General features: G+C 38.6%; 1 protein-coding gene across 2 annotated transcripts; it reads left to right on the top strand.

Moving 5' to 3' along the window:
- Positions 1–984: 984 nt before the first annotated feature.
- Positions 985–25,714, top strand: SPACA1 (sperm acrosome associated 1). Of its 2 annotated transcripts, XM_053592704.1 has the most exons (7): positions 985–1,488; positions 7,372–7,428; positions 10,239–10,340; positions 11,160–11,266; positions 12,045–12,180; positions 24,295–24,415; positions 24,959–25,714. In XM_053592704.1, exons 1-7 carry the CDS (start codon positions 1,245–1,247, stop codon positions 25,113–25,115), a joined length of 924 nt encoding a protein of 307 aa, XP_053448679.1. In that variant the 5' UTR covers positions 985–1,244; the 3' UTR covers positions 25,116–25,714. The 2 variants fall into 2 exon arrangements, with proteins under 2 accessions (XP_053448679.1, XP_053448680.1); XM_053592705.1 differs by lacking the exon at positions 7,372–7,428.
- The last annotated feature ends 1,000 nt before the right edge of the window (positions 25,715–26,714 follow it).

Genomic DNA, 26,714 nt, shown 5'->3' on the forward strand with positions numbered 1-26,714 from the left:
AGCCTTTGTGAGAAAAATATTCAAATATAATTTTCACCTTTTGCTTCAAATAATTTACTACAAGTGTCTCTCTGAAGAATACTGTAATCCTTTTCTTAGTTACCAGCATAACTATTAGTCTGCCAAAGCTAGATATACAAAATTTTCCAAAACCCAGTTTTTGCCTCACGTTCTCTTTGTCGTATGTGACTCATGTGTCTAAGAATTTAAACATTAAACCTCATAGTACCCACGTGCCTTTCCAAAAACAACCAACCACACTGTAACTACTAGATGAAATAAAACTTCAAATGAAAAATAAAAATCAACCTAATTTGTTTTCAGTGGTTAAATTTTTGACTTCCGATCACCCCACTAAATGCTGCTTCTTTGTTCACTTTGAATTATAAAAATCACTGATTATTGCGTGACTATTCAAGAGGACTGGTTGTAAGATCCAGCCTTGTAGATAATTTGCCGGATGACTTTGAGCGAGTTGTTTAATCTCCGTGGTTCTTAATCTTGTAGCTTAAAAATGAGGAACTTGTAGTATTAGATGATTTCTAAGTTTTTCCCCACTCCAAAAGTCTGATTCTATTCTTAAAGAAGAAATCCAAATTATTTTTAAATATCCAAACTGGATATCCTGAGTAAGGAATTTTGAAACCCAGTGACATGAAGAGTGCTGGAGGGTCTATGGAACCTGGTTTGGAGGAGAGGACACCCAGCAAGTCACCGGAGAGGAACGTCATAGAAGGAAGCAGGTGAGCCTGGAGGTCAGCGGTGGTTCCACTAACCCAGGCCGATGGGGCCAAGGTGGCCGCAGCACCTGATGGCACCCGGACCGCGAAAGGGCCACCCCGCGCGACAGACGCGCCCGGGGGAGAAAGGGCGGCGTCCCCTCCCAGGCTATGACGTCTGCGGCCCGCGGCTCCGTCCGCTCCGTCCACCTCTGCACGCGTCCCTGCGCCCCAGCCCCGTCCTCTCCGAGCCCGCCGCCCAGTCCGCCCCCCATCCCCGCGCCCCGTTCTCCATCCTCGCAGCCCCGTCCGCCTCGTCCCCGTCCGCTCCATCAGCCCGGTCCCCGTCCGCCCGGTCCGCCTGGCCCCACGCGTTCTAGCAGCACAGCACCGCTGGCCCGGTGGCCGTGACGAGCGGTGACGCCTCAATGGTTGCCAGGGCGCGGCGCGCGGGTTTGGAGGCGGCTGCTGCGGGCGGCGGGGTCGCACCTGTCTTGGACGCGCCGCTCCTCCAGCCACTGCGCCATGAGCCCCGGGGGCACGGGCTGCGCCGCGGGGCTGCTGCTGACCGTCGGCTGGCTGCTCCTGGCCGGCCTGCGGTCCGCGTGCGGGACCAACGTCACCGCCATCCAGGATAGCGGCAGCCTGACCCGCGCGGGCGAGGGCGACGGCGAGAGCGAGAGCGAGAGCGAGGCCGAGAACGAGAGCGAGGCCGAGAACGAGAGCGAGGCGGCCGAGTCGGAGAGCCCGCCGGAGCCGGAGGAGGACGGTGAGGACCGCCGGGCGGGCGCAGGCGGGCGGCCAGGGGCCTGCTCTCAGCCCCGCACCCTGTGTATCCGCCTCGTGCATCTCGTGGCCTTGAGGAAGGACGTGCTAATTCTTCAAGGCCAGAGCCAGATAAACAAAGAAACATAGAAATCACTGCAGAAATACTGCTAGATATTGCTTTGGATACGCAAAACGATTTCTTTAAGGAGTGGGAGGTAGCCACCACCCCCCACCCCCAAAGGAATCATTTTGACTCCTCTCGGAGTCGTGTTTCCTTCCCATTGTCCACTTTTAAGTTCCAAATTGCTTGGGGTCCTCTTCCTTTCCATGCCTGCGCTTGGAGTTGGGACTCAGTATAATTCGGAATTCCCCTTACTGCGACCATCTAGACCAATATGTTGACAAAACTGCCCAGACGCCGGGTCTCACCTAGGTGAGGCCTTTACCCTCTAAAGGCTCTGCAGCAAGGTGGTGGTTTATTGGTATGTTAAACTCTGAACAGAGGAACTGGGGCAGGAGAAAACACCTTTCAAGGGCTTTGCTAGATGCCTCCTTGTTAAGAAGGAGAAATGAGGAGCAATGTGTACTGTGCTTAGGACATAAATTCATTTTATGCTGTTGGTTTATTAAACAATTGGACGTGTAAACTGTCCTGCACGTTTCATTGATTGGTAACTCACACGCCGGTACAGGAAGGGCAGCTGCGGCCTGCAGCCTTCTAAGGAAGGGGTTTCCTTCCCCCATAAGATCAGATGCGATCGTTTTAGCATCGTTCACATTCTCAGGTCTCCTTAGTCTGTGTGTACAGAGGGGGTGCTGTGTTTATCAGCCTTTCTTTGTTTGCTGATGATAGTGACCTTCAGCAATGGAAAGAAATTGCTGTCTGGGGTTAATAATGGGATCGAGGTTTGCACTGCTTCGGGGGAGCTTTAGAAGGTCCTTGACTTTGGAAATGTGGGGAAGAAAGATGAGCAGGGGAGAAGAGAGTGTTCTAAACCAGAGAAGAATAGCTATTGCTTCATTCCAATCACTAGAGTAATTAAATTTACAATTGTAGCATTAAACTGGTCAAGGGGTACTACTAGCTATAAAATGCTAAATATTATTGAGGCTACACCCAGGTGATGGTGCTACCTACCTGCCAAGCAAATTCATATATAGGTTAGTTACAAACACACATTGTCTCAGTGTTTGAGTTTCCTCACCTGTGGGCTTCAGGAAATCCACAGGCCTTCTAGAATTTTATATACACAATTTCACGTGTAAGTGCTTTCTCCTGGGGAGAAAGAGAATCCATAACTTTTAACAATCTGACGTGTCAAAGATCTGGAAATTTCTAGAAACACTATTAAGATTTGCACAGCCCCTCTACCATGCAGGGGACAGCCAAGTCAGTCACCAGTGTTTTGCTCTACAGTGGACAAATCTTAATTAAAAATTCTTTTTAATTTTTTTAAGTGATTTTACAAATCACTTACAGAAATAAAGGGCTAGTGAAAACTTTGTTAAAAATTTAATAAGAATTTAAACATTAAAAAACTAAAATTTTTATTGTATATATCCTAGTTTTGAAGGTGTACTCACATACACTCTAACTGGGTGAAGTACTTTGGATACAACTAAATGCTCAGCTGCTAAGCATGAACCTGGAAAGCATTCATCATTTACTTTCTGATTCCAGATTTCACTGGGTCCCTAACAGATTCTAGCTTATCCTTACTTTGGGTTTTCTCTGTGCTTGTGTTGTCAAAACACAAAACTTTTGAAAACTATGAAGGCACGTATATATTTTGTTGAAGAGAAGAATGCCGTCTTCTTTGCTTCAAAATTGTAAAACATTTCTATTTTTAGCTTTATAAGCAACTGGAATGATTGGTGCAATTAGTTTTATTCATTTCTACATCATCTATTTTCTTTCATTCATTTCTGAATACATACCTACCTGTCATGATATGTTCATCTAGAAACTTTATTGAGTAAAAATTGGTGCATAAGGAGCATTGGTGCATAAACATTATAAAAAGAAAAGACAGAGAAGGAGGGATGGGGTGTGGGCAAGGAAAGAAAAAAGTGACTAATTCTCATATAAATTGGATTTAATTTTGACCAAAGTACGTTACTTAAACATTAATTTTTAATTCAACTTGTTAACATGTTGGTTAGGATATTGCATTCTCATTTATAAGTGAAATATGTTTGTAATTTCCCCTTTATAATGATATATTTTCTCCAATTTTAATGTCAGGTGTATACAGATTAAGTAGAATGATTTTGAAATATTTCTTCTTTTTTATTGTCTATAAGATTTGGCATGATCTGTTTTTTCAAATTATTTTTTACTTTTATTTATAAATATTAGTTGTCTATTTTTTGAGACTTTGGGAAAAAAGAATAATAGGAAGTTAACTGATGACTCCATATTGAACCTCAGAGTTAAAGCATTGTATGATAGACATACTCTTTTGGACAATGTGAATGTTACTTTCTTTGCATTATTATTATTATTATTATTGCTTAATATTTCGATGCAGTAATCGTCTGATTTCTTTTCTGAATGTATTTATTGTCGTTTGTTCTTTACGAGGTTTTTATTTCTAGTCCTTATCTTAAACATTGTTATTGTTATTTAAAAAAAAAAAAGAAAAGAAAAGAATACTGCCCACATCTTTTTAGCAAAACACTATGGTCCTGGTTATGGCCACAAAATACTTTAGGATTAAATCTTTCCTGTTGAAAGACTATCTGGGTGAGAATATCATATATCCTTTTTATCCTTAGAAATATAAAGTTCACTCACAAATTCTTAAAGAAGACTCATCCAGGACATTATCTAAAATGTCACCTCTCACAGATTTTGCTTATACAATCATTTCAACATCATCATTAGCATTTAAAGAGCTGCTATCTGTTTCTCTTTGTTCATCTTCTGATTGATTCAATAATTGTGAAATGTTTTTCTCTGTCATTTTTCCTCTTTTGTCATTATGGGCAAAAAGTGAAACATTCTGAAATCTCAACTTTATTCAATGAAAAGCCAAAAATAGGCCACAGGGAGGATGTTTCTAGGTTTTAAATCTTCCTAAAAGATGATGCAATATTTAGGGCAAAGCAATAAGAAAAAAGAGGATGGGGCGGCACCTGTGGCTCAAAGGAGTAGGGTGCCAGCCCCATATGCCGGAGGTGGTGGGTTCAAACCCAGGCTGGCCAAAAACTGCAAAAAAAAAAAAAAAAAAAAAACAGAGGATAATGTAATAGCTATGATTTATTTCCACACTTCTACCGACTTTCTAGGCAATTCCAATCATTGTTATATTTTTAAATTTTAGTTTTCTGTAAAAAGCATGTTTGGGAATAATTGATGAATAATAATGAAATAATAACATCATTGTGGAAGAGGAAGTAATAAAATGTTTCAAGATGAGGCAAAAACCACTAAGATATTAGAGTTATACTCTCTTACATTTTATACCTTACATATCCTTTTATAAGCCTTTTTAATATATTTTATACTTTTATATAGGTATACCTTTAAATTTGTAAAGGGGTCCAATAGACCTACATAATAATTACAAAACAGAGTAAGTTTTATTCTATAAAATGAGTTTTACCCTATAAAATATATTTTCTAATTTTCTTTGAAGACTGCTAGAAAATATTATGAAATATTAACAAATTAACTGTCAAGAAAGAAACTCAAAAGCTAAAATTGATGACACATACCAAAATTACACCGTGCTGTCCAGAACTGAAGACCACATTCCAGGATCAGGCCACAACAGAAGGCAAGATGGGCACACCAGGCTTTGTGCAGTCTAAGACCCGGCATATCTTTGGCAAGCCTGAGCATGTTCTTGCCTCCTATTGAACTCTCTACTGAACTCTCTCCCTTCATTTTTAACTGTTCTTCTGTCAAATTAAGATGACCCACAAAATATTTTTGGACAGTTGACTTTTCAGCTCTACATGTAGGGGTGGTTTCATTCTTCTAAGGTTTCATTTTGTTAACTTTGTCCATTTATTCTGCCCTGTCATTTTTAGACTCACATTTATAAAACATATTTTCTATCCTTCTTAGCATCTTTTCCACATCATTAATAAAAATACTGAACAGGACAGAGCCATGGGACAAGACTCCTTCTGCTATGTTGATGCCAACTAGTTTATTAAAAGCACCAGTGGGTCTTAGTGCTTAACAGTTACACCTGAACTTTTCCTGACATTTGATCATATTTTTTCCTTAGTATTTAAAGGTATATAATGGGATTATATTTATGATTATATATCATTAGTCATAATTTTGACAAATGCCACACTGAAATCCAGATATGTATAATTCCCTTAGACCTACCATTGTAGGTTTTCCATAAAAATAAGTCATTGAATGACTTAATGGACACTCAATTTATCATACAATACTAAAGCTGAAAGGTATTTTAGAGATTATCTGATTCAATCTTCTCATTTATTTTTCACTAGGTAAACATAGGAGAATTGAGTAGTTTTTCCAAAGTATCGTAGGTAGTGAATGGTAGAGCAGATTGACTAGTGGTTTTTGCATAAAGCTTACACTAATATTTAAAAATATCCCAGTACTTATTTTCCTATCCATGTTTTCTCTGTTTAGGATTTGGCTACTTTTAACTTAATATCTCATAAAATGTCAGCAGAAAGTATCGAATTATTTCAAGCATTAAAATTTCAATTCAAAATTGATCTTCACGGTAGTAAATCACTTATTTAGCGAAGTCAATATTGGTTTACTTCTGTGTGTCCTATTGTGCTTATTGTGTATTCAAGGTGCTATATTTTGTGTTTGTGAGTACAGAATGGAAGTGTTTTTGAAACTACTGATGTTTTACAGTAATCAAAATAAGAAAACAATCCCATGAAATTAGTAAGTACAAAATGAGTTTAAATTGGCTAATTATATCTTAAGTATGTGTATAGGGCTAAACAATTTATAGAATGCTTTCATGCTCATTATCTTAATTCTTACAATAATCAAATGGGATGGATTCTCCTTTTCAGATTTTACAGAAGGGTTAACTAAGCTTGACAGTGTTTAATTAATTTGCTCCAACCCAAACAGCTAATTAGTGGTAGCAGCAGCTCTTTGGATGCCAGTCACTGGGCTTCCCCAGGGGATTCCCCAGGCCCCAGGATGCAATGCCTTTTAAAAGTTACCTTCTAACATCTCATTTTGTGTATTTTCCATTGACATTTAGTCCTGATTTGAGCTATGAAGGACTGGTTCTATACTGTAGCTAGTGGAATTCTATGCCAAACTGCAGAATAATTTCAAAAGAGATTTAGAACCAAGAATATTTCACTTCTTGAATAGTGATATGTTACTAGATTATCCTGCTGAATAATGTATTGAAATAAATTCTTAAAAATATTTAAATTTTCCATCTTAACATGGGAAACCAGTAGAGCCAATCTGTAACTTTTATGATTTTAATGAATAGTTGGTAAAAAGACCTTTTTTGAATGGAAATTATCACTCAATTTTAGAAAATAGAGAACATAAAAGATTTGTATTTACAATAAACAGACCTTTATGTGTTTTTATGACCTTCTTTAGAATTTTAACTCAGTATATATTAACTGATGAAAAAAATTAAACTATATACCGAGTTTAACCTTCTTTTCAGGTTATTTCCTAATTTAATTCACTTCTTTATAGATTTAGGATTTTTTTGATTTAGATAATAACAGAAGATGTACTAGGAATAGCATTGCTTTTCTGGTTTAAGTACAAAACTTAAAACATGTCTGCAGCCCATATGACAAATATTTACATCTTCCATCCCCCAGTAAGAAGTTTTTCACTTAGTAGAGTTTTCATATGATTAATTAATGTATCTTTACATTTTATGTTTAGTTTCAAATAGGACAGTAGTGAAAGAAGTAGAATTCGGGATGTGCACCGTCACATGTGGTAAGTAGTGTGGAGCAGAGGAACAAACCATATTGTAATTTTGGGGGAGGAAAAGTAAAAACAGATAGTGAGGCAACTTTTTATTTGTAATTTGTGTACTTTCATTAATCTTGTATTGATTTCTTTTCCTAATAACTATAATTTATACACAAAATCCAGACTGATTGCTTTAAAAGGTAAGATATTTTCAGCTTGTAACTCTGAGTTTTATTTTACACCAGCTTCTCATAATTTTTTGGCATATAAACTGCCTTCATGAAAGTAAAATTTTCTCTATCTCACAGATGTTCAGAAAATGAAAGACTTTCCAATGTATCTCACAAATGTCTTCCCACATACTACATTGGCAAATCTATCAAGAAACTTGCTTATTTGTAATAGTCTATTATAAATTCTAGATTTCTCCAATTTGTATGTCATATCGTGGAGACAAGAGGTATTGGCATTATGGGAAAGATAATCTTCAAAGAACATGACATTTTGATTATTCCAGGGATAGAAATTTGACATAAACCTCTTAGCATGGGGTTGAGACTAAGGACGAACATGTTGTAATAGTGGTTCTCAAACAGCCGTGTACCCCAAGTGCCTGAAGGGCTTGTTAAACACAGATGACTCAGCCTGCACTGCACCTCCATAGGCCTGTGGAGGGGCCTGAGAATTTGCATTTCGGACAAGTTTGCAGTGAAGTTGACGCTGCTAGTTGGAGCACTATCCTTTGAGAACCAATTCTGTGTAGAACAAGGCGCAGAGAAGACAGTGTAGATAATTCACAGTGAAATTGAGTTTATTCTAATAGAATCTGCCTCCAAAAACAAAGACAAGGGTGAGAGGGAAAGGGGGATAATAACTGGTGGGTAAGATGATGGAAATTTCACGGGGACCTAGATCACAGTGAATTGGAGAGGTAGGTGTCAAAAACTATGTGTGAATTGTTTTAATTTGAGATAGTTGTTTTTAATGTGGCAAGATATAGCTAACATGTATACACAGTAAACAATTCAGTAGACTTAGGCCCATTCACATTGCTGTGTGACTGACCCCCACAGCTGCATGTCTCCAGAACTCTGTCATAGTCCTGAACTAAAACCCCCAGCCCCTAAGCATGAGCCCTCCCCCAGCCCCGTGCCTCCCAGCTCCAGGCATTTTTCTTTAACTGCTTGCTTGATACATTTTTAAAGGTAGAGAGTTATTTTTTTGACAGTTATAGTCACTTATATTGTTTTCTATTATTTAAAGACATATTTTAGAAATTGTATACAAGTACTTATTCATTGAACAAATGTGTTTTTTATTTTTAATTTTTTGCCAACTAAATGGCAGGCACTGTCACAGGTGCTGAGAACAAAGCGGTGAGCTCTCTGCCTCAGAGAATGTATATTTTAACAGAGGCAGGCACATAATATGTATAATATCTAATGTGTCAGATGGCAATGATTCTTAAGGAAAAATAAACCAAAAGTGTTCAAAATAATTCAACTTAGAACTATTTAGAAGCGAGAACTGATGCAGTGATGATTCTATTTATCCCTAAGACAATATTCTAGCAGTCAAGAGTTTACTTTCCATTCAGGCATTCATATTTGCATGTTTCTTGACCTCACAGAAAATCTCACACCCACACACATCTCAGGGAAGTGTATTTAGCTAAATAAATACTTATGTATGATACCTGCCTGGAAAATATTTATGCATCTTAGAACAAGGCTGTGCTTCTAAAGAGTCTTTCATAAACTCAAGGGGGGCTCTCCTGCAGCAGTTCTCAGCCATCTCTCTTGGAGACCTTCCCTTTCTACTCTCCCATCCCCCTGTGTCATATGGAGTCCTCTCCCCACTACTTGCAGTGTGGCTCCCAGACCTGCTGTGTCAGTGTCACCTGGGGAGCTTGTTATAAATGCGAAATCTCCGACCCACCCAAGACCTACTGAGTCAGAATTTTCATTTTAGTAAGATCTCCAGGTGACTGGCAGATACTCTTAGCTTTGAGAAGTACCTGAGAGCCCAGCTCCGCTCTTCAACCTTCCTCTACCCTCAAGGATGGTTCTATGATTAACACCTTGTAGGGGCTGAGGGAGGGACCCCAGTGGGTGAGGAAGTTGGGACAGACTCTTGCTGAGCCTGTCTTCTGGCACAGGTTCAGCTTGCTGCTCACCCAGCACTTTCTCTTCTCCCTCCATTCTGGTGATGAAAGGCAAACTCAGTGGAGCTCTGTGGGCAGTTAGGATGGTGGTACAATGTACCAAAGTATTTCATCAAATCTAAGATGCACAGTAAATAAAATAGAAATAAGCTTTTATAGCTTAAAATAAATAAACTCTAAAAAGGAAAAATGCTGCCAATTAATTTACGGCATCCTATCAATCATAAATGTATTCTTACTTTACAGATGTTGCAATGTAAAAAAATCACATCATAGATTAGTGAAAATTTATGCACAATAGTATATTAATTTACTGACATATAAAATATTCCCCTCAAATTCTATAGTGAAGTGGTCCCTTTAATTTAATTTGAAGTAAAATTTTCAAATGTGCATGATCCTGGAATCCTTTTACTTATGGTAACAGAAGAACTAATGTTCTGTGTAACTCACTTCAGAAAGTGCTATTTTATGCCGTAAAAATGAGGCACCTAAAAAATTTAAATGTGATGATCTTGGATTTAGGAATTTATTTACAGAAGTTAGGATAAAAGTGTCAATAAGAGACCTTATTTTTGGGAAAATGACAGAGTGAGACAGAGGACACTCTGGAATTTGTTTTTTCTTAACATTTGCTTCCCCCTTCTTTTTTTCTTCTTTTAAACAAAAGGTATCGGTATGAGAGAAGTTATATTAACAAATGGATGCCCTGGAGGTGAATCCAAGTGCATTGTCCGGGTGGAAGAATGCCGTGGGCCAGTGGACTGCGGCTGTGAGTTGGACTGCGTGTTGGAGGGAGACTGCAGGGAAGAGTTTAAGCTTCCCCATGAGTGTAGGGAGGCGATCAATTGACAGACTGAAAGGAAATCATAATAAAATTTTAAATTCTACTTCTTCTCTAAAAAGTTGTAGTTCTGAGTAACTTTGTACTTTAGCTTTACATTTTTTAGGGATGTCTACAATTTAACATACATTCTCTATAATACACTGGAGCCTTACTGCACTCAGATCTGTGGTTGAGGCTGTCCTATGGTGAAACTATTTTGATGATTTGGTCATGGCATTTTATTGGTAGATTGGTAAACCTTAAATTGGGATTTTTTTTGAGACAGGGTCTCACTCTGTTGCCTGGGCTGGAGTGCAGTGTGTCATCCTAGCTCACCGCGCTCAAACTCCTGGCTCAAGAGATCCTCCTGCCTCAGCCTCCCGAAGAGCCTGGGAACTTTGAAAGCTGTTCTGTATCAAATGATGCTATTCTGAGGTTTTGATAGCTTTAATGGGAATTCCCAACCAGTAAATTGGAAGCCACTAATACATCTGAATATTTGATAGCAGATCACTGAGTTAGTTGCCCTTTCTTCCTCTTTGCAATTGTTCTGCATGAAGAGCAGAGAACCATGGTTTCGCTTGGTGACTTCATCTTTACATCCATCACTCCTCAGTTCTTCTTCACTCAAACCCTTAACAACAAATAATGAGTTTGATAATTTATAATAATTGACTTTAAAACGAGAAGGTGGCTTTTAGAAGTAGTAGGTATGTAAAGCAATTCATAATGCCTATTTATGTATTTAATTTTTCTTTCTTTCAGGGGGTAAGCCTCTTTCAGAAAGTCTTGAAAATGTTAGACTGGCGTGTGTTCATATATCTCCTTCAAATCGTTTCAAATATATGTGGAAACTTCTAAGGCCAGACCAAGTGAGTAGTGAATGTATGTAACCTGGTGCTGCCTCCTGGAGAATATGACATTTGTTATCTGCTTCTGATGACTCTCAGAAAACTTTCTCTTTAAAAGCAGTTTGCCAAAATGAAATTTAAAATTATATAACTTTATTATTACTATAATGTTTTCATTATTTAGTTGACTAAGACTTTGCATATATGTCTTAGGGAGAACTATAATTAGAAATTAAAAATATTCGTTTATATAAAGGGCTCTATTTTAGAAGCAAGATTTTCATTGACTTTTATAGGAGTTGTATAACGATAATAGTGGCTAACCCTGATTAAGAGTTTATTAAGTAAGAAAATGCCAGGAAGGCTATGTTAACCAGTGTGATGAAAATGTGTCAAACGGTCTATGAAACTAGTGTATGCTGCCTCATGATCACATTAATGTACACAGCTATGATTTAATAATAAAAAAAGAGAGTTCATTAAGTGCCAAGCATATATCAAGTGCTAGAGTCTCGTTTAACCCACAGACAACCTTATTGGTCGACTGATCATTATGCCCTGTTTACAGATGAATGATGGAGGTGCAGTGAGTTACTTGTCCACAGTTGCACAGGCAGGAAGCAGTAGGGTTGGGATTTGAAGTCTGGATTTTGTGACTCCAAGGTCCATGTACACAATTAATTACGCAAGGAGGCTAAGAGAGACAGTAACTTTTCTTTGTTAAGGAAAATAAATTGTTTCCTGACCTTACTTATGCTTGAAGAATGTTGATACTTTGTTATTTTTTGTTTTAAAACAGCAATCCGTTGTACTGATAAATGATACAGCAATTCTAGAAGTACAGAGGGACGTCCATCCCTTGGCTTTCGAATGTGACACCTATGATAATAATGAACTAATAGCAACTATAAAATTCACAATCTATACGGTATCTGGTAAGTGCCTAGCAATGTTCTGGTTTGCTTATGTCTCAGACTTTACAGAGCATCCCAGTCACCTGTGAAAACAAAGCTGTCTAATCCTCCCCTGCCCTGCAGAGTCTTTGATTCAGTAGATTTAAGATGCAGCTGATGCAAGAATTTGCATTTCTAACACATTCTCGGGTGATGCTGCTGCTGTTGGTCCAAAGCACAATCTGAGAAGCACTGGATTATGTCATTTAGAATTTTTTTACATGATAGTACTTAATTTCTTTTTTGTAAAGTAGAATCAGATGTGCTTCACTTTAGGAATTGGTATATTTCTGAAGTGTCTCCACAGAACAGTCTTCTAACTTGAATTATTCTTAATTTTACTTATATTAAAAGTGAAAATGGATTGGGTGGCGCCTATGGCTCAAAGGAGTAAGGTGTCAGCCCTGTATGCCAGAGGTGGCGGGTTCAAACCCAGCCCTGGTCAAAAACTGCAAAAAACAAAAAAAGTGAAAATGGATAAACGGAACTCCTAGATGCTTGCACAAATTTTGGTACAGTAAATTATATGAAATTAAACATGATGTCAGAGCATGTCTCTTTAAAAATTATGCATTTGTAGAAAATGTTTTTTGATGAAGCAATAATACAGTTCTCAATATAGGTCACAAAATGCAAATCTTGTTCTGAACACAATTTTATATAATAGAAATTATTTCTTCTGTGAGTTGGATTCATTTGCAGTTTTTTCAATTTAATCTATGATGCCTTCTGTATTCATGTAATTATTTTCTTTCGTTCCATTGCTCTTAACAATTTTTATTATTGTGGTTGTCTTTGTTAGAGGTAGAAGGGGAATTTGGTTGGTTGGAATGTGGCAGTATTTAGATATAGGGTTGTGGCAGATACAGTTAGTTAGGATGAGGCTACACTAAAGCGGGACTCTAATCCAATGTGACTGGTGCCCTTCGTAGGAGAAAGAAATTAGGACCCGCGCCCCCACCACCACCACATGCACACACACACACACACACACAGAGACATGCCAGGTGCAGACATAGGAACACACAGAGACACGGATTAAACAGCCATATGAAAATGGAGGCAGAGAATGGAGTTAGGCTGCCTCAAGCCGAGGAATGTCTGGGGTCACCAGAAGCTGGGAGAGGCAAGAATAATCTTCCTCTAGGATCTTGGGAGGAAACATGGTTCTGATAAAACATTGTTTTTGGATTTCCTGACTCAGGAGATAATATCTATTGTTTTAAGTCACCCAGTCATGGTACTTTGTAATGATGATCCTGGGAAACTAATATACTCATGTACATAAGCTTCATTTATCTAAAAAGTGATAGTATCAGAGTTAGTTTATTTTTCCTTAGAAAATTTCAATAGGAAGTTCAGCCTACCTTTTATTAGCTATAAAACTAGCCCAGGTGACCCTTTTGCAATAAGACTACTATTATAATGGACTAAAATCTTCATGCCCTCACTTTTTGTTGCAGGGTAGTAAATAAATGAATTCTGCATTTTTCCTTTTAGTTCTCAAAGCTGTCTTTTATTTTGTAATCTCATCACTTATGTATGTCTGAAATTATTTTAAAATAAAAAAGACTTTAGAAATCCAAAAATGTTGAGATATAAATACAGATATAATTCTTTATCATACTTGGAACTAAATTGAGTTTATAGCTCTAGAATTACTAGGGAAAATGGAAAGTTATACTCATAATGGGTATAGGCTAGGAAAAAGAAATCTAGAAAAATAAGCATTTGAGATTGCCCAGGAGGCTACTTCTGACAAATACACACACACAAAGACATATTATAATGTTTTTGCAATCTTGGAATAAACTGTCAGATTAAAATAGATTTCATGAGTAGAAACAATCAGAAATGTAACTATCAGGATTACATCATTCAGTGTAAGCTAATCAACTTGCTACCAGCGAAACCAGATATCCATGTGCAATCACTGATCCATAGTAGGTTCAGTATGGAGCCTGGAAATCGGAGTCTCCTAGAGAGAACCTTTTGAAAAGGAACCTACTGCACTGAGAATATGCAGAGTACAGATGAAGTAGCTGCTATGGTCTAAATGTGTATCTCCCAAATCCACACACTGAAAGCTAATGTGGCAATATTAAGAGGTGAGAAAACTGGGAGGTAGTTGAGTCATGGGGATAGAACCCACATAAATGAGATTAGTGCCCTTATAAAAGAGCCTCGAGGGAGTCTTTTGCCTTTTCCACAATGGGAGGACTCAGTGAGAGCTCTCTCTGAACCTGATGAGTGAGCTATCACCAGACATGGAGTATGCTGGAGCCTTGATCTTGAACTTCCAAGCTTACAAACCTATAAAAAATAAATTCTTATTACTTATTAACTATGCTGTTCATGATATAACAGGGTAGTTATATTATATTTAATATTTTAAAATATTAAACTAGTCAAAATATAGTTTGTACAAATCATTAAACCTCCCTGGACCTTGGTTTACTTAGGTATGTAATGCGATGGTTGGGTCCTTTTCTCCATGAATCTTTTGTGATTCTAGAATTTGAGGACCAAGAAGAACCACAAGAAAACTATGTTATTCAAAACAAGTAATATTTGGGCGGCGCCTGTGGCTCAGGTGCCGGCCCCATATACCGAGGGTGGTAGGTTCAAACCCAGCCCCAGCCAAACTGCAACCAAAAAATAGCCGGGCGTTGTGGTGGGCGCCTGTAGTCCCAGCTACTCGGGAGGCTGAGGCAAGAGAATCGCTTAGGCCCAGGAGTTGGAGGTTGCTGTGAGCTGGGTGAGGCTACGGCACTCTACCGAGGGCCATAAAGTGAGACTCTGTCTCTACAAAAAAAAAAAAAAAACAAGTAATATTTTATGTAAATTGGCTTTTCATCAGTTTACAGTATAACAATGCTATAACACATATAGTAGACTGGCTTTGTTCAATAGACTAATTTTCAGAGATAACAGAAAAGTATGAGACATAATGATTGATGTAAGAGTTATGTATGAGCCAGGCTTGGTGGCACAAACCTTATAGTCCCAGCTCTCAGGAGGCTGAGGCTGGAGGACCACTTGGGTCCAGGAGTTCAATACCAGACTGAGCAACATATAGAGACGTTGTCTCTTAACAACAACAAAAAAAGTAGTGTGTGGATATTTGTATGGAAAATAGTAAATGAACCTCAACTCCTACCTTATGTCACATACAGAAATTAGAGATGTATGTCCTAAGTATAAAAGCTAAACCATAAAAGTTTGTGAAAGAATATTAGGGAGTATTTGCATGATTCAGGAGTGGGCAAAGGTTTCAATGACATAACTCCTAAAAATTGCCATAAAGGAAACATTGAATAAATTAGACATCATCATCAAAATTTAAAAATTTTTTTTTTTTTTTGAGACAGAGTCTCAAGCTGTCACCCTGGGTAGAGTGCTATGGCATCACAGCTCATAGAAACCTCCAACTCCTGGGCTCAAGCAATTCTCTTGCCTCCACTTCCCAAGTAGTTGGGACCACAGACGCCTGCCACAATTCCCGGCTATATTTTGGTTGCAGCTATCATTACTGTTTGGCGGGCCCGGGCTGGATTTGAACCTGCCAGCTCAGGTGTATGTGGCTGGCGCCTTAGCCACTTGACCCACAGGCGCCAAGCCTAAAACTTCTTTTAAAAGAAATGCTTAGGATAATGAACAGATAAACCAAAATCTGGGAGGAAACATTTTCAAAACAAATACAGTCAGTACATTCCGTTTGGGAAAGGTCTTACAGGTTCATAGAAAACTAAGCATACGTCTATCATTTTGCCTATGACCCAACAATTCCAGTCTTAATTATTTATACAAAAAATTAAAATGCACGTTCACAAAATGGCTTGTACAAGAATATTCATAGGAATTTTATTTGTAATAGTGCCAAACTGTAACAGCCTAGGTATTCATCAGTAGAATGATTAAAGAAATTGTGGAATACTACTCAGTAATAACAAAGAAGAAACTGTAGTTACATGTAACACTATGGATGAATTTCTTTTTTTTTTTTTTATTGTTGGGGATTCATTGAGGGTACAATAAGCTAGGTTACACTGATTGCAATTATTAGGTAAAGTCCCTCTTGCAATCATGTCTTGCCCCCATAAAGTGTGACACACACCAAGGCCCCAACCGCCTCCCTCCATCCCTCTTTCTGCTTCCCCCCATAACCTTAATTGTCATTAATTGTCCTCATATCAAAATTGAGTACATAGGATTCATGCTTCTCCATTCTTGTGATGCTTTACTAAGAATAAGGTCTTCCACTTCCATCCAGGTTAATATGAAGGATGTAAAGTCTCCATTTTTTTTTTTTTTTTTTTTGTAGAGACAGAGACTCACTTTATGGCCCTTGGTAGAGTGCCGTGGCATCACACAGCTCACAGCAACCTCCAACTCCTGGGATTCAGCAATTCTCTTGCCTCAGCCTCCCGAGTAGCTGGGACTACAGGTGCCCGCCACAGCGCCCAGCTATTTTTTGGTTGCAGTTCAGCCGGGGCCGGGTTTGAACCCGCCACACTCAGTATATGGGGCCGGCATTTAACCGACTGAGCCACAGGCACCGCCCAAGTCTCCATTTTTTTTAATGGCTGAATAGTATTCCATGGTATACATATACCACAGCTTGTTAATCCATTCCTGGGTTGGTGGGCATTTAGGCTGTTTCCACATTTTGGCAATTGTAAATTGAGCTGCAATAAATAGTCTAGAACAAGTGTCCTTATGATAAAAGGATTTTTTTTTCCTTCTGGGTAGATGCCCAGTAATGGGATTGCAGGATCAAATGGGAGGTCTAGCTTGAGTGCTTTGAGGTTTCTCCATACTTCCTTCCAGAAAGGTTGTACTAGTTTGCAGTCCCACCAGCAATGTAAAAGTGTTCCCTTCTCTCCACATCCACGCAAGCATCTGCAGTTTTGAGATTTTGTGATGTGGGCCATTCTCACTGGGGTTAGATATCTCAGGGTTGTTTTGATTTGCATTTCTCTAATATATAGAGATGATGAACATTTTTTCATGTGTTTGTTAGCCATTCGTCTGTCGTCTTTAGAGAAAGTTCAATTCATGTCTCTTGCCCATTGATATATGGGATTGTTGGCTTTTTTTCATGTGGATTAATTTGAGTTCTCTATAGATCCTAGTAATCAAGCTTTTGTCTGATTGAAAATATGCAAATATCCTTTCCCATTGTGTAGGTTGTCTCTTTGCTTTGGTTATTGTCTCCTTAGCTGTACAGAAGCTTTTCAGTTTAATGAAGTCCCATTTGTTTATTTTTGTTGTTGTTGCAATTGCCATGGCAGTCTTCTTCATGAAGTCTTTCCCCAGGCCAATATCTTCCAGTGTTCTTCCTATGCTTTCTTGGAGGATTTTTATTGTTTCATGCCTTAAATTTAAGTCCTTTATCCATCTTGAATCAATTTTTGTAAGTGGGGAAAGTGTGGGTCCAGTTTCAGTCTTTTACATGTAGACATCCAGTTCTCCCAACACCATTTATTGAATAGGGAGTCTTTCCCCCAAGTTATGTTCTTGTTTGGTTTGTCGAAGATTAGGTGGTTGTAAGATGTTAGTTTCATTTCTTGGTTTTCAGTTCGATTCCAAGTGTCTATGTCGCTGTTTTTGTGCCAGTACCACGCTGTCTTGACCACTATGGCTTTGTAGTACAGACTAAAATCTGGTATGCTGATGCCCCCAGCTTTTATTTTTGTTACAAAGAACTGCCTTAGCTATACGGGGTTTTTTCCGGTTCCATACAAAACGCAGAATCATTTTTTCCAAATCTTCAAAGTACGATGTTGGTATTTTGATAGGAATGGCATTGAATAGGTAGATGGCTTTGGGAAGTATAGACATTTTAACAATGTTGATTCTTCCCGTCCGTGAGCATGGTATGTTCTTCCATTTGTTAATATCCTCTGCTATTTCCTTTCTGAGGATTTCATAGTTTTCTTTATAGAGGTCCTACACCTCCTTCATTAGGTATATTCCTAGGTATTTCATTTTCTTTGAAACTATGGTGAAGGGAGTTGCGTCCTTAATTAGCTTCTCATCTTGACTGTTATTGGTGTACACAAAGGCTACTGACTTGTGGACATTGATTTTATATCCTGAAACATTACTGTATTTTTTGATGACTTCTAGTAGTCTTGTGGTTGAGTCTTTGGGGTTCTCTAAGTATAAGATCATGTCATCAGCAAAGAGGGAGAGTTTGACGTCCTCTGCTCCCATTTGGATTCCCTTTATTTCCTTGTTTTGCCTAATTGTATTGGCTAGAACTTCCAGCACTATGTTGAATAGTAAAGGTGACAGATGACAACCCTGTCTGGTTCCAGTTCTAAGAGGAAAAGCTTTCAGTTTTACTCCATTCAGTACAATATTGGCTGTGGGTTTGTCATAGATAGCTTCAATCAGTTTTAGAAATGTGCCACCTATGCCTATACTCTTCGGTGTTCTAATTAGAAACGGATGCTGGATTTTATCAAATGCTTTTTCTGCATCTATTGAGAGGATCACGTGATCTTTATTTTTGCCTCTGTTATTATGGTGGATAACATTTATGGACTTGCGTATGTTAAACCAGCCTTGCATCCTTAGGATGAAGCCTACTTGATCATGATGAATGACTTTTTTGATGATAAGCTGTAATCTATTGGCTAGGATTTCGTTGAGAATTTTTGCATCTATATTCATGAGTGAGATTGGTCTGAAATTCTCCTTTTTGGTTGGGTCTTTTCCTGGTTTTGGTATCAGGGTGATGTTTGCTTCATAGAATGTGTTGGGGAAGATTCCTTCTTCCTCAATTTTTTGGAATAATTTCTGCAGTACAGGAATAAGCTCTTCCTTGAAGGTTTGATAGAATTCTGGAGTGAAGCCATCTGGACCAGGGCGTTTTTTGGTTGGAAGATTTTCTATTGTTTCTTTGATCTCATTGCTTGAAATTGGCTGTTCAGGAGCTCTATTTCTTCCTGGCTGAGTCTATGGAGAGGGTGTGATTCCAAATATTGATCCATTTCCTTCACATTGTCAAATTTCTGGGCATAGAGTTTCTGGTTGTATTCAGAGATGATCTCTTGTATCTCTGTAGGATCAGTTGTTATTTCCCATTTATCCTTTCTGATTGAGGTTACTAGAGATTTTACTTTTCTATTCCTCGTTAGTCTGGCCAATGGTTTATCTATTTTATTTATTTTTTAAAAAAACCAACTCCTTGTTTCATTAATTTTCTGAATGATTCTTTTGTTTTCAATTTCATTGATCTCTGATTTGATTTTGGATATTTCTTTTCTTCTACTCAGTTTAGGCTTAGATTGTTCTTCTTTTTCCAATTCCATAAGATCTCTTGTGAGATTGTTGATGTGCTCTCTTTCTGTTTTTCGAATGTAGGCATCTAGAGCAATGAATTTTCCTCTCAAAACTGCTTTTGCAGTATCCCACAGGTTTTGGTAGCTTGTGTCTTCATTGTTGTTATGCTCAAGGAAGTTAATGATTTCCTGTTTTATTTCTTCCTGCACCCATCTGTTATTCAACAGAAGATTGTTTAATTTACATGCCTTTGGGTGGGGTCGAGCATTTTTGTTAGAGTTGAGTTCCACCTTTAATGCCTTATGGTCTGAGAAGATACAAGGTAAAATTTCAATTCTTTTGATTCTGTTGATATTTGTTTTGTGTCCCAGGATATGATCAATTTTGGAGAATGTTCCATGGGATGATGAGAAGAATGTATATTCTTTATCTTTGGGATGGAGTCTTCTATATGCGTCTATCAAGCACAGTTGTTCTAGGGTCTCATTTAAATCTCTTATATCCTTGTTTAATTTCTGTTTAGAGGATCTGTCCAGCTCTGTAAGAGGAGTGTTAAGGTCCCCTGTTATTATGGTATTATCAGATATCATATTGCTCAGACTGAGTAAGGTCTGCTTCAAGAATCTGGGAGCATTTAAATTGGGTGCATAAATATTTAGAATTGAAGCGTCTTCTTGTTGTATTTGTCCCTTGACCAATATAAAGTGACCATCTTTGTCTTTTTTGACTGTACTTGCTTTAAATCCACATGTATCTGAAAATAAGATTGCAACTCCTCTTTTCTTCTGAATTCCATTTGCCTGAAAAATTGTCTTCCAACCCTTGACTCTGATCTTTAATTTCTCTTTTGAAGTCAGGTGTGTTTCTTGCAGACAGGAAATGGATGGCTTGTGTTTTTTAATCCAGTCAACCAAACTATGTCTCTTCAGTGGGGAATTCAAGCCATTAACATTTATTGAGATAATTAATAAGTGTGGTAGTATTCTATTTGTCTTATTTGGTGAGAGTCCATTGCTTCGTTTTATCTTTTGCATCAGTGTGGAGGTTAGGTTCTGTCCTTTAATTTCTGAGTTCTTACTTTGCTGCTGATCCATTGTGGTGTTCAGTGTGCAGAACAGGTTGAAGTATTTCCTGTAGAGCTGGTCTTGTGGTGGCGAATTTCCGCAATGTTTGTATATCCGTAAATGATTTGATTTCTCCTTCAATTTTTGAGCTTAGCTTAGCAGGGTACAGAATTCTGGGCTGTAAATTGTTCTGTTTAAGTAGATTAAAGTAGATGACCATTGTCTTCTTGCTTGAAAAGTTTCATTAGAGAAGTCTGCGGTCACTCTGATGGATTTGCCCCTGTACGTCAACTGGTGCTTACTCCTGGCAGCTTGCAGAATCTTTTCTTTTGTCCTGACTTTGGACAGGTTCATCACAATGTGTCTTGGAGAAGCTCGGTTAGAGTTGAGGCGACCTGGGGTCCGATATCCCTCTGAAAGCAGTGTGTCAGAATTTTTGGTGATATTTGGAAACTTTTCTTTTATAATATTCTCTAGTATGGCTTCCATTCCTCTGGGGCATTCTTCTTCCCCTTCTGGAATTCCTATAACTCGTATGTTGGAACGCTTCATAAAGTCCCATAATTCTGACAGTGAACGTTCTGCTTTCTCTCTCTTCTTTTCTGCCTCTTTTACTATCTGAGTTATCTCAAGAACTTTGTCTTCTACCTCTGAAATTCTTTCTTGTCCATGGTCTAAACTGTTGCTGATACTTTCCATTGCATCTTTAAGTTCCCTAATTGACTGTTTCAGTTCCTTCAGCTCTGGTTATCCTTTTTATATTCTTCATATCGTTCTTCTCTTATTTGATTCTGTTTTTGGATTTCCTTTTGGTTATTTTCCACCTTATTAGCAGTTTCCTTCATTGTTTCCATCATTTCCTTCATTGTTTTCATCATGTGTATTCTAAATTCCCTTTCTGTCATTCCTAACATTTTTTTATAGTTGGAATCATCTGTAGTAGGTACCTCCTGGTCCCTTGGTGGGGTTGTTCTGGACAGGTTCTTCATGTTGCCTGGAGTTTTCTGCTGGTTCTTTGTCATGAGTGATTTCTTTCATCTGTTTCCTTGCCCTAATTTTCCTTTTACTTACTCTTGCTCTTTAAGTTCTCGTGCCTGTGGACTAAGGGTTATAGGACCAGAAGGGTGAGAAGGTTGAAGAGCAAAAAATGGATAAAAGAGAGGAGGACCGAGTGATAAGAAAAACAAAGAAAAATAGAGAAAGGAGAGGGGTTGGGTAAAAGGAATATTGACAAAAAGAAGAGAGGCACAGAAAGAGGGAGACAGGGCAATGTAGGTGTACAGTAGGGTACTTTGACACAACCTTAAAAAAACCTCACCTTATGGGGGTGCCCACTTGGGTGGTTCCCTTGAGGTCAGCAGCTCTTTGCTAACCTGATCAGACACAGTACCCCACTTCCACCAAGTAGAGAGGAAAGACAAAAATGCTATAAATCAAACCAAAACAAGCAAACAGAAAACTTTATGGGATAAAATTGGGTGGAAAACCAAATAATAGCTGTAGAAACACTAGCAAATATGAAGTTCTAATTATTGAAACAGGCTGCAATGGGAAATTATAATGAAACTAGAAAAGTTGAGAAAGAAAAAGGATCTATATGGAAAAGGTTGAACTTAAAAAACAAAACAACATCAACAACATCAAAATAAACAGAAAAAACAACCAAACCAAAGGAAAAAAAAAAAAACACAACCAAAAACCAAGCAGTATGTATATGTTATTGAATATTGTCTGGGCAACACGTGGTCTTCTGGGGTATGAGATGTTAATCACAGTTCTGATACAACTGGAGGCTGCTGATTTCTCAAACCCCAGCAGGTAGACACCCTAAATCTCTCTTCAGCCCACTTAAAAGGCACTTTGAACTTGTTCACTTGCTGAGCAGAAGCTTTCTCAGGAAAGTGCTTGTCGCTGGAATCACTGCTGAAGTGACTTTCCACTTACTCAGTGTGCCAGAACTGGTCTCACTCTGCCCCTGAGGGTTAAGGCCTCAAGGCGGCTCAGACCCCACCCTTAGGCTACTCGGTTGCTGGGTTACCAGCTCCCACCCAATTCTAGCTCTGTGACTCTGAGGGCAGAGCTTGCCAGGGCAGATCGCTCACAATGGCTCCCTGTGACCCACAGCCAAACACTATTAGCTCCGTCTGGCTCAGCAGCTCAGACTGGGGCCCTAGACAATGGCCAAAGTTCTCCATACTTCCATTCGGGCTCTCCCCAAGGCAGTTCAACTGAGTGCCAAGTCCAAAGACACCAAAACAGTTCACAGGTAAGGCCTTTCTGGTTTGCAGTCTTGCCGCTACGGAGCTCACAGTTGCGGGTGGGTTTAGACGGATTGAACACACGCTACCACTTGCCGTTTTTCCACTGTTTTAGTCCTCCTCTTGGGGTCCAGAAGTCTCTCGCTGACTCCCTGTATCCTCGCAGGGGTGATGATAGGCAGATCCCACCAGCCAGAGATGCCTGGAGTCCTATCTCCCCAGACTCACGTGCCCAGATGCAAGGAAGCTGTTACTCGGCCGCCATCTTGCTCCGCACCCCCCCCCCAAAATTGTATTTTTATAGATCTACTATAAACAACTCTCTAGGAGAGTCTTATCCAGGATAAAAGTAAGGGCAGGGCTCTCCCTGGTCCTGTCCACGCGAGTCCTGCCCGAAGGTCTCGAATTTCTAAAACATTATTCTGGGTTTAAAAAAAAAAAAGCATTACACAAGAGATTACATAATACATGTTTCTATTCAAATGAAGTTCTAGAATATGCAGAACTAATTTATGGTGGGAAAAAAATTAGAATAGTATTGCCTCTGGAAGGAGGGACAGGGATTAACCAGGAGAGGGCTCCATGGAACCTGCTGGATGACATTTGATTACATGTGTAATCACCAAAACTAAGCAAATGCACATTTAAGATATTTGTGTAAATCAGTGTATGAAAAGTTTACCTCAAGGAAAAACATAAATATTAAACCCTAATGATGTTTATGATGTTTACTGGAAAAATTTGGGGGAAGTGTGCTGACATCTGAAAATTATATTGAAATGAATCAATAAGATGGATTGATGAATTAATGGAGGGATGGATAAATAAATACTAACATATTAATGTAACTACTATCTGTATCTAAACAGATAGTTTAGAAACAGGAAAATCTTAACTGAAAATCTTGGCATGTGCAAAAATGGTCCTCAAGGAGCTCACTGGTGATCAAGAGCAAAGTATCTGTATCTACTACAGATGATAATTACAACTCTACTATCTGTAAAACGTAAAACTTGTAAAACAGCTACTAAGGTATAGTCCGACCTGAGTTCTGTGAGATACAAAGACTGAACATCTCTTGACCTTGTTAAACATGTAACACAGTTTCTTCTTTGTTATTACTGAGTAATATTCCATAATTCTTTATTCATTATACTGATGAATACGTAGATGAACCTCTAGAAAATGATAATGCAGGGTCAATTTCATTCATTGTCAAATTCTTTCTTTCTTTCTTTCTTTCTTTCTTTCTTTCTTTCTTTCTTTCTTTCTTTCTTTCTTTTTTGTATATTTGAAAAGGAAATTTCAAATGTGCACAGCAAGTTCATTAACAATAATTTTTTCCCAGTAATTATTTCTGTATTTTTCTTCAGTTGTTTTTAAAATACAAAGTCTCCATCCAGAGATCCATTTCTTTTTCGTTTTTTGTTTTGTTTTGTTTTTTGGTAGTAATAATCGTCAGGTGTGTGTGTTTTCTCTAGAATTGCAGATGAGGAGAATGAGCCGACCAGATGCTGATGCAGTGCTAGTTTTTGTGCTGACCATAGGAGTGATTATCTGTATATTCGTGATCTTTGTGTTGATCTTCATAATTGTAAATTGGTAGGTGAATGGTGGGATGTGCCATATCCTTGACTGGTGCCCTCGTCCCCTTTCCTCCCTCATCTAGAGCTGTAAGGCCCTGTTGGTGATGCCTGCTACCACGTCCTGAATCTGTCCAGCTCCCTTCCCTGCTCCCATGACTGTCTCTTTCTGGGGATGCTTTTTAAAACAGTCCCATGACTTGCTTCTCCAAACAGGAGAGAGAGCCTTTAAATGCAATTACCATTTCATGTGGCAGTTGTTAACAACAAAAAAAGCTTATTTAATGAATATTTGTATTTTTCAGTTGTATTTCTCATAATTCTAAAAATTGGTTTTTTTAACCTACTAACTCTTTGATATGAGAGTATTTATTCCACATATGTGAGCGTAATACCCTGGCAAGCCTGAGACTCCATGGACCAGCACACAGTGCAGGTGACGCACCACAGACTAAACTGAGTCACCAATAAAAAGGGCCTTGTGTTTGCAGAAAGTGTAGATACAGTTCTACGTAGTTTTAGTTTTCACTTCATATGATGGTTTTTGTTTTTGTTCTTCCAGGGCAGCGGTCAAGGCTTTCTGGGGGGCAAGACTCTCAGCTACTGAGGTACAGTCCGACCTGAGTTCTGTGAGATACAAAGATTCAACTTCTCTTGACCAGTCACCAACAGAGATACAGGGAGCAGAAGATGATGCTTTAAGTGAATGGAATGAATGATGTGTGGATGATAGATGACAAACCAAAAGATATTAGAGCTTATCAGATTGATTATTATAAAAATAAAATATATACTGAATACTTTAATAATGTTGTGGTGATGCAGTGTGAGGACAGGGCTTTTGGGGTACTTCTTTATGGTAGAGTCATCACTTACTACTTTTAATTTATTCTCAACACTCATCATTTCAGGTTGGGGACATTTATCAACAAATCTTCTCTACAAAATTTTAATCACTTTGATAACTTCTTAGTTGACTTAATTTTTCTGTTCTGAATAAGAAAAATGGAGCATAATAATGCCTTGCATTTGGCCTCCCTTCCCCCTTGAGAGTGCTGGATTGAACTTGCTAATGCAAATCAAACTTCAGAACCTCTGCGTGTGACAGACAAGGCTTGTAAGACATGAGATACTGCCAATAATGATGACAACTAACACAGGGCAACTGCCACGTGCCAAGCATCGCTCAAAGCATTTTCCATATATTAAGTAATTTCATTATGATTGTATATAAGAAATGTGTAAGGAAGAACTGGAGAGGAACTCGGAGATGACTGAGAAAAGGACACGAATTTACGGAAGCAGTGAATTGTGGACTTTTGAGTGGCCACTGACAAACGGTTTTATTGTTCTTGGTATGCAGGTGATAACTTCTCAGCACCCAGTACTTATTTCTGAGACCATGACTGCCCTGGTTTGCTGTGTCATCATGTGACACAGTTATGGCCAAGTATCAAACAAGTACCAAGGATTAGGTAGTTTGATTTCATATACTTTGTTAGAAATTGTCAGAGGTTATGATAACAGCACAAAATACATTTAATTTTTCCTGTTTAGTTGAAGTCTTTGCCAACTCCATTGCTACTATCATGGAATTTATCTTATGACACCGTGAACTCTTTGTACACCTGTACAGAATGTATGTGAGTGGACATTTTTGGTATACTACCCTCTCATAGCCTGGAAAAGGCTATGCTGTGGTGTTAACCATGGTTTCTGTTACTTGAGAGAAGCAATGAGGAATTGGCTGGAAAATGATTTTGTTATCTATTAGGGGAAGTGCTGTACTGAGCACTTTAAATGAAAAGAAACTGTTTTTCTAAAACTTTCCAAAGACTTATTTTTTGTGACCTCACCCCCACCCCATAAGTGTTTTTTTAAAAGTAGCCTGCCACTTCTTCCTGAGTACCTATGGTCATATAACCTTAGTCTGGGCACTGAACATTCTTGAGTAGGAGTTACTATCGATCCTTATCTTTAGAGCCATGAGCAGTATCAGGTGCCAGCCACACTTCAGTGAGTGTCAGTCGTACACCAGGCCTTGTCATGAATGACATCACTGGGTATTTTTTGGCTGTCAAGATAGTATTTTCTCAGCTTCTCACGGTTGAGTGGGATCATGTGACTAGTTCTAAGCCAAAATTCCAAAGTTATGAGTCACTTTCAGGCTCCAACATTTAATCGCGAAGACACCCAACCTTACATTCCTTCTGCTAGAGCCACCAAAAGAGCTCAGAGGAGACTGCTCTGACTCCTGGTCCCAGAGTGAGGACTACGTGGCAAAGATCTCCAGTCAACCACAAGGGATGTGTATGATA

This window comes from Nycticebus coucang, chromosome 5, assembly GCF_027406575.1.
Source record: "Nycticebus coucang isolate mNycCou1 chromosome 5, mNycCou1.pri, whole genome shotgun sequence".
Taxonomy (NCBI): domain Eukaryota; kingdom Metazoa; phylum Chordata; class Mammalia; order Primates; family Lorisidae; genus Nycticebus; species Nycticebus coucang.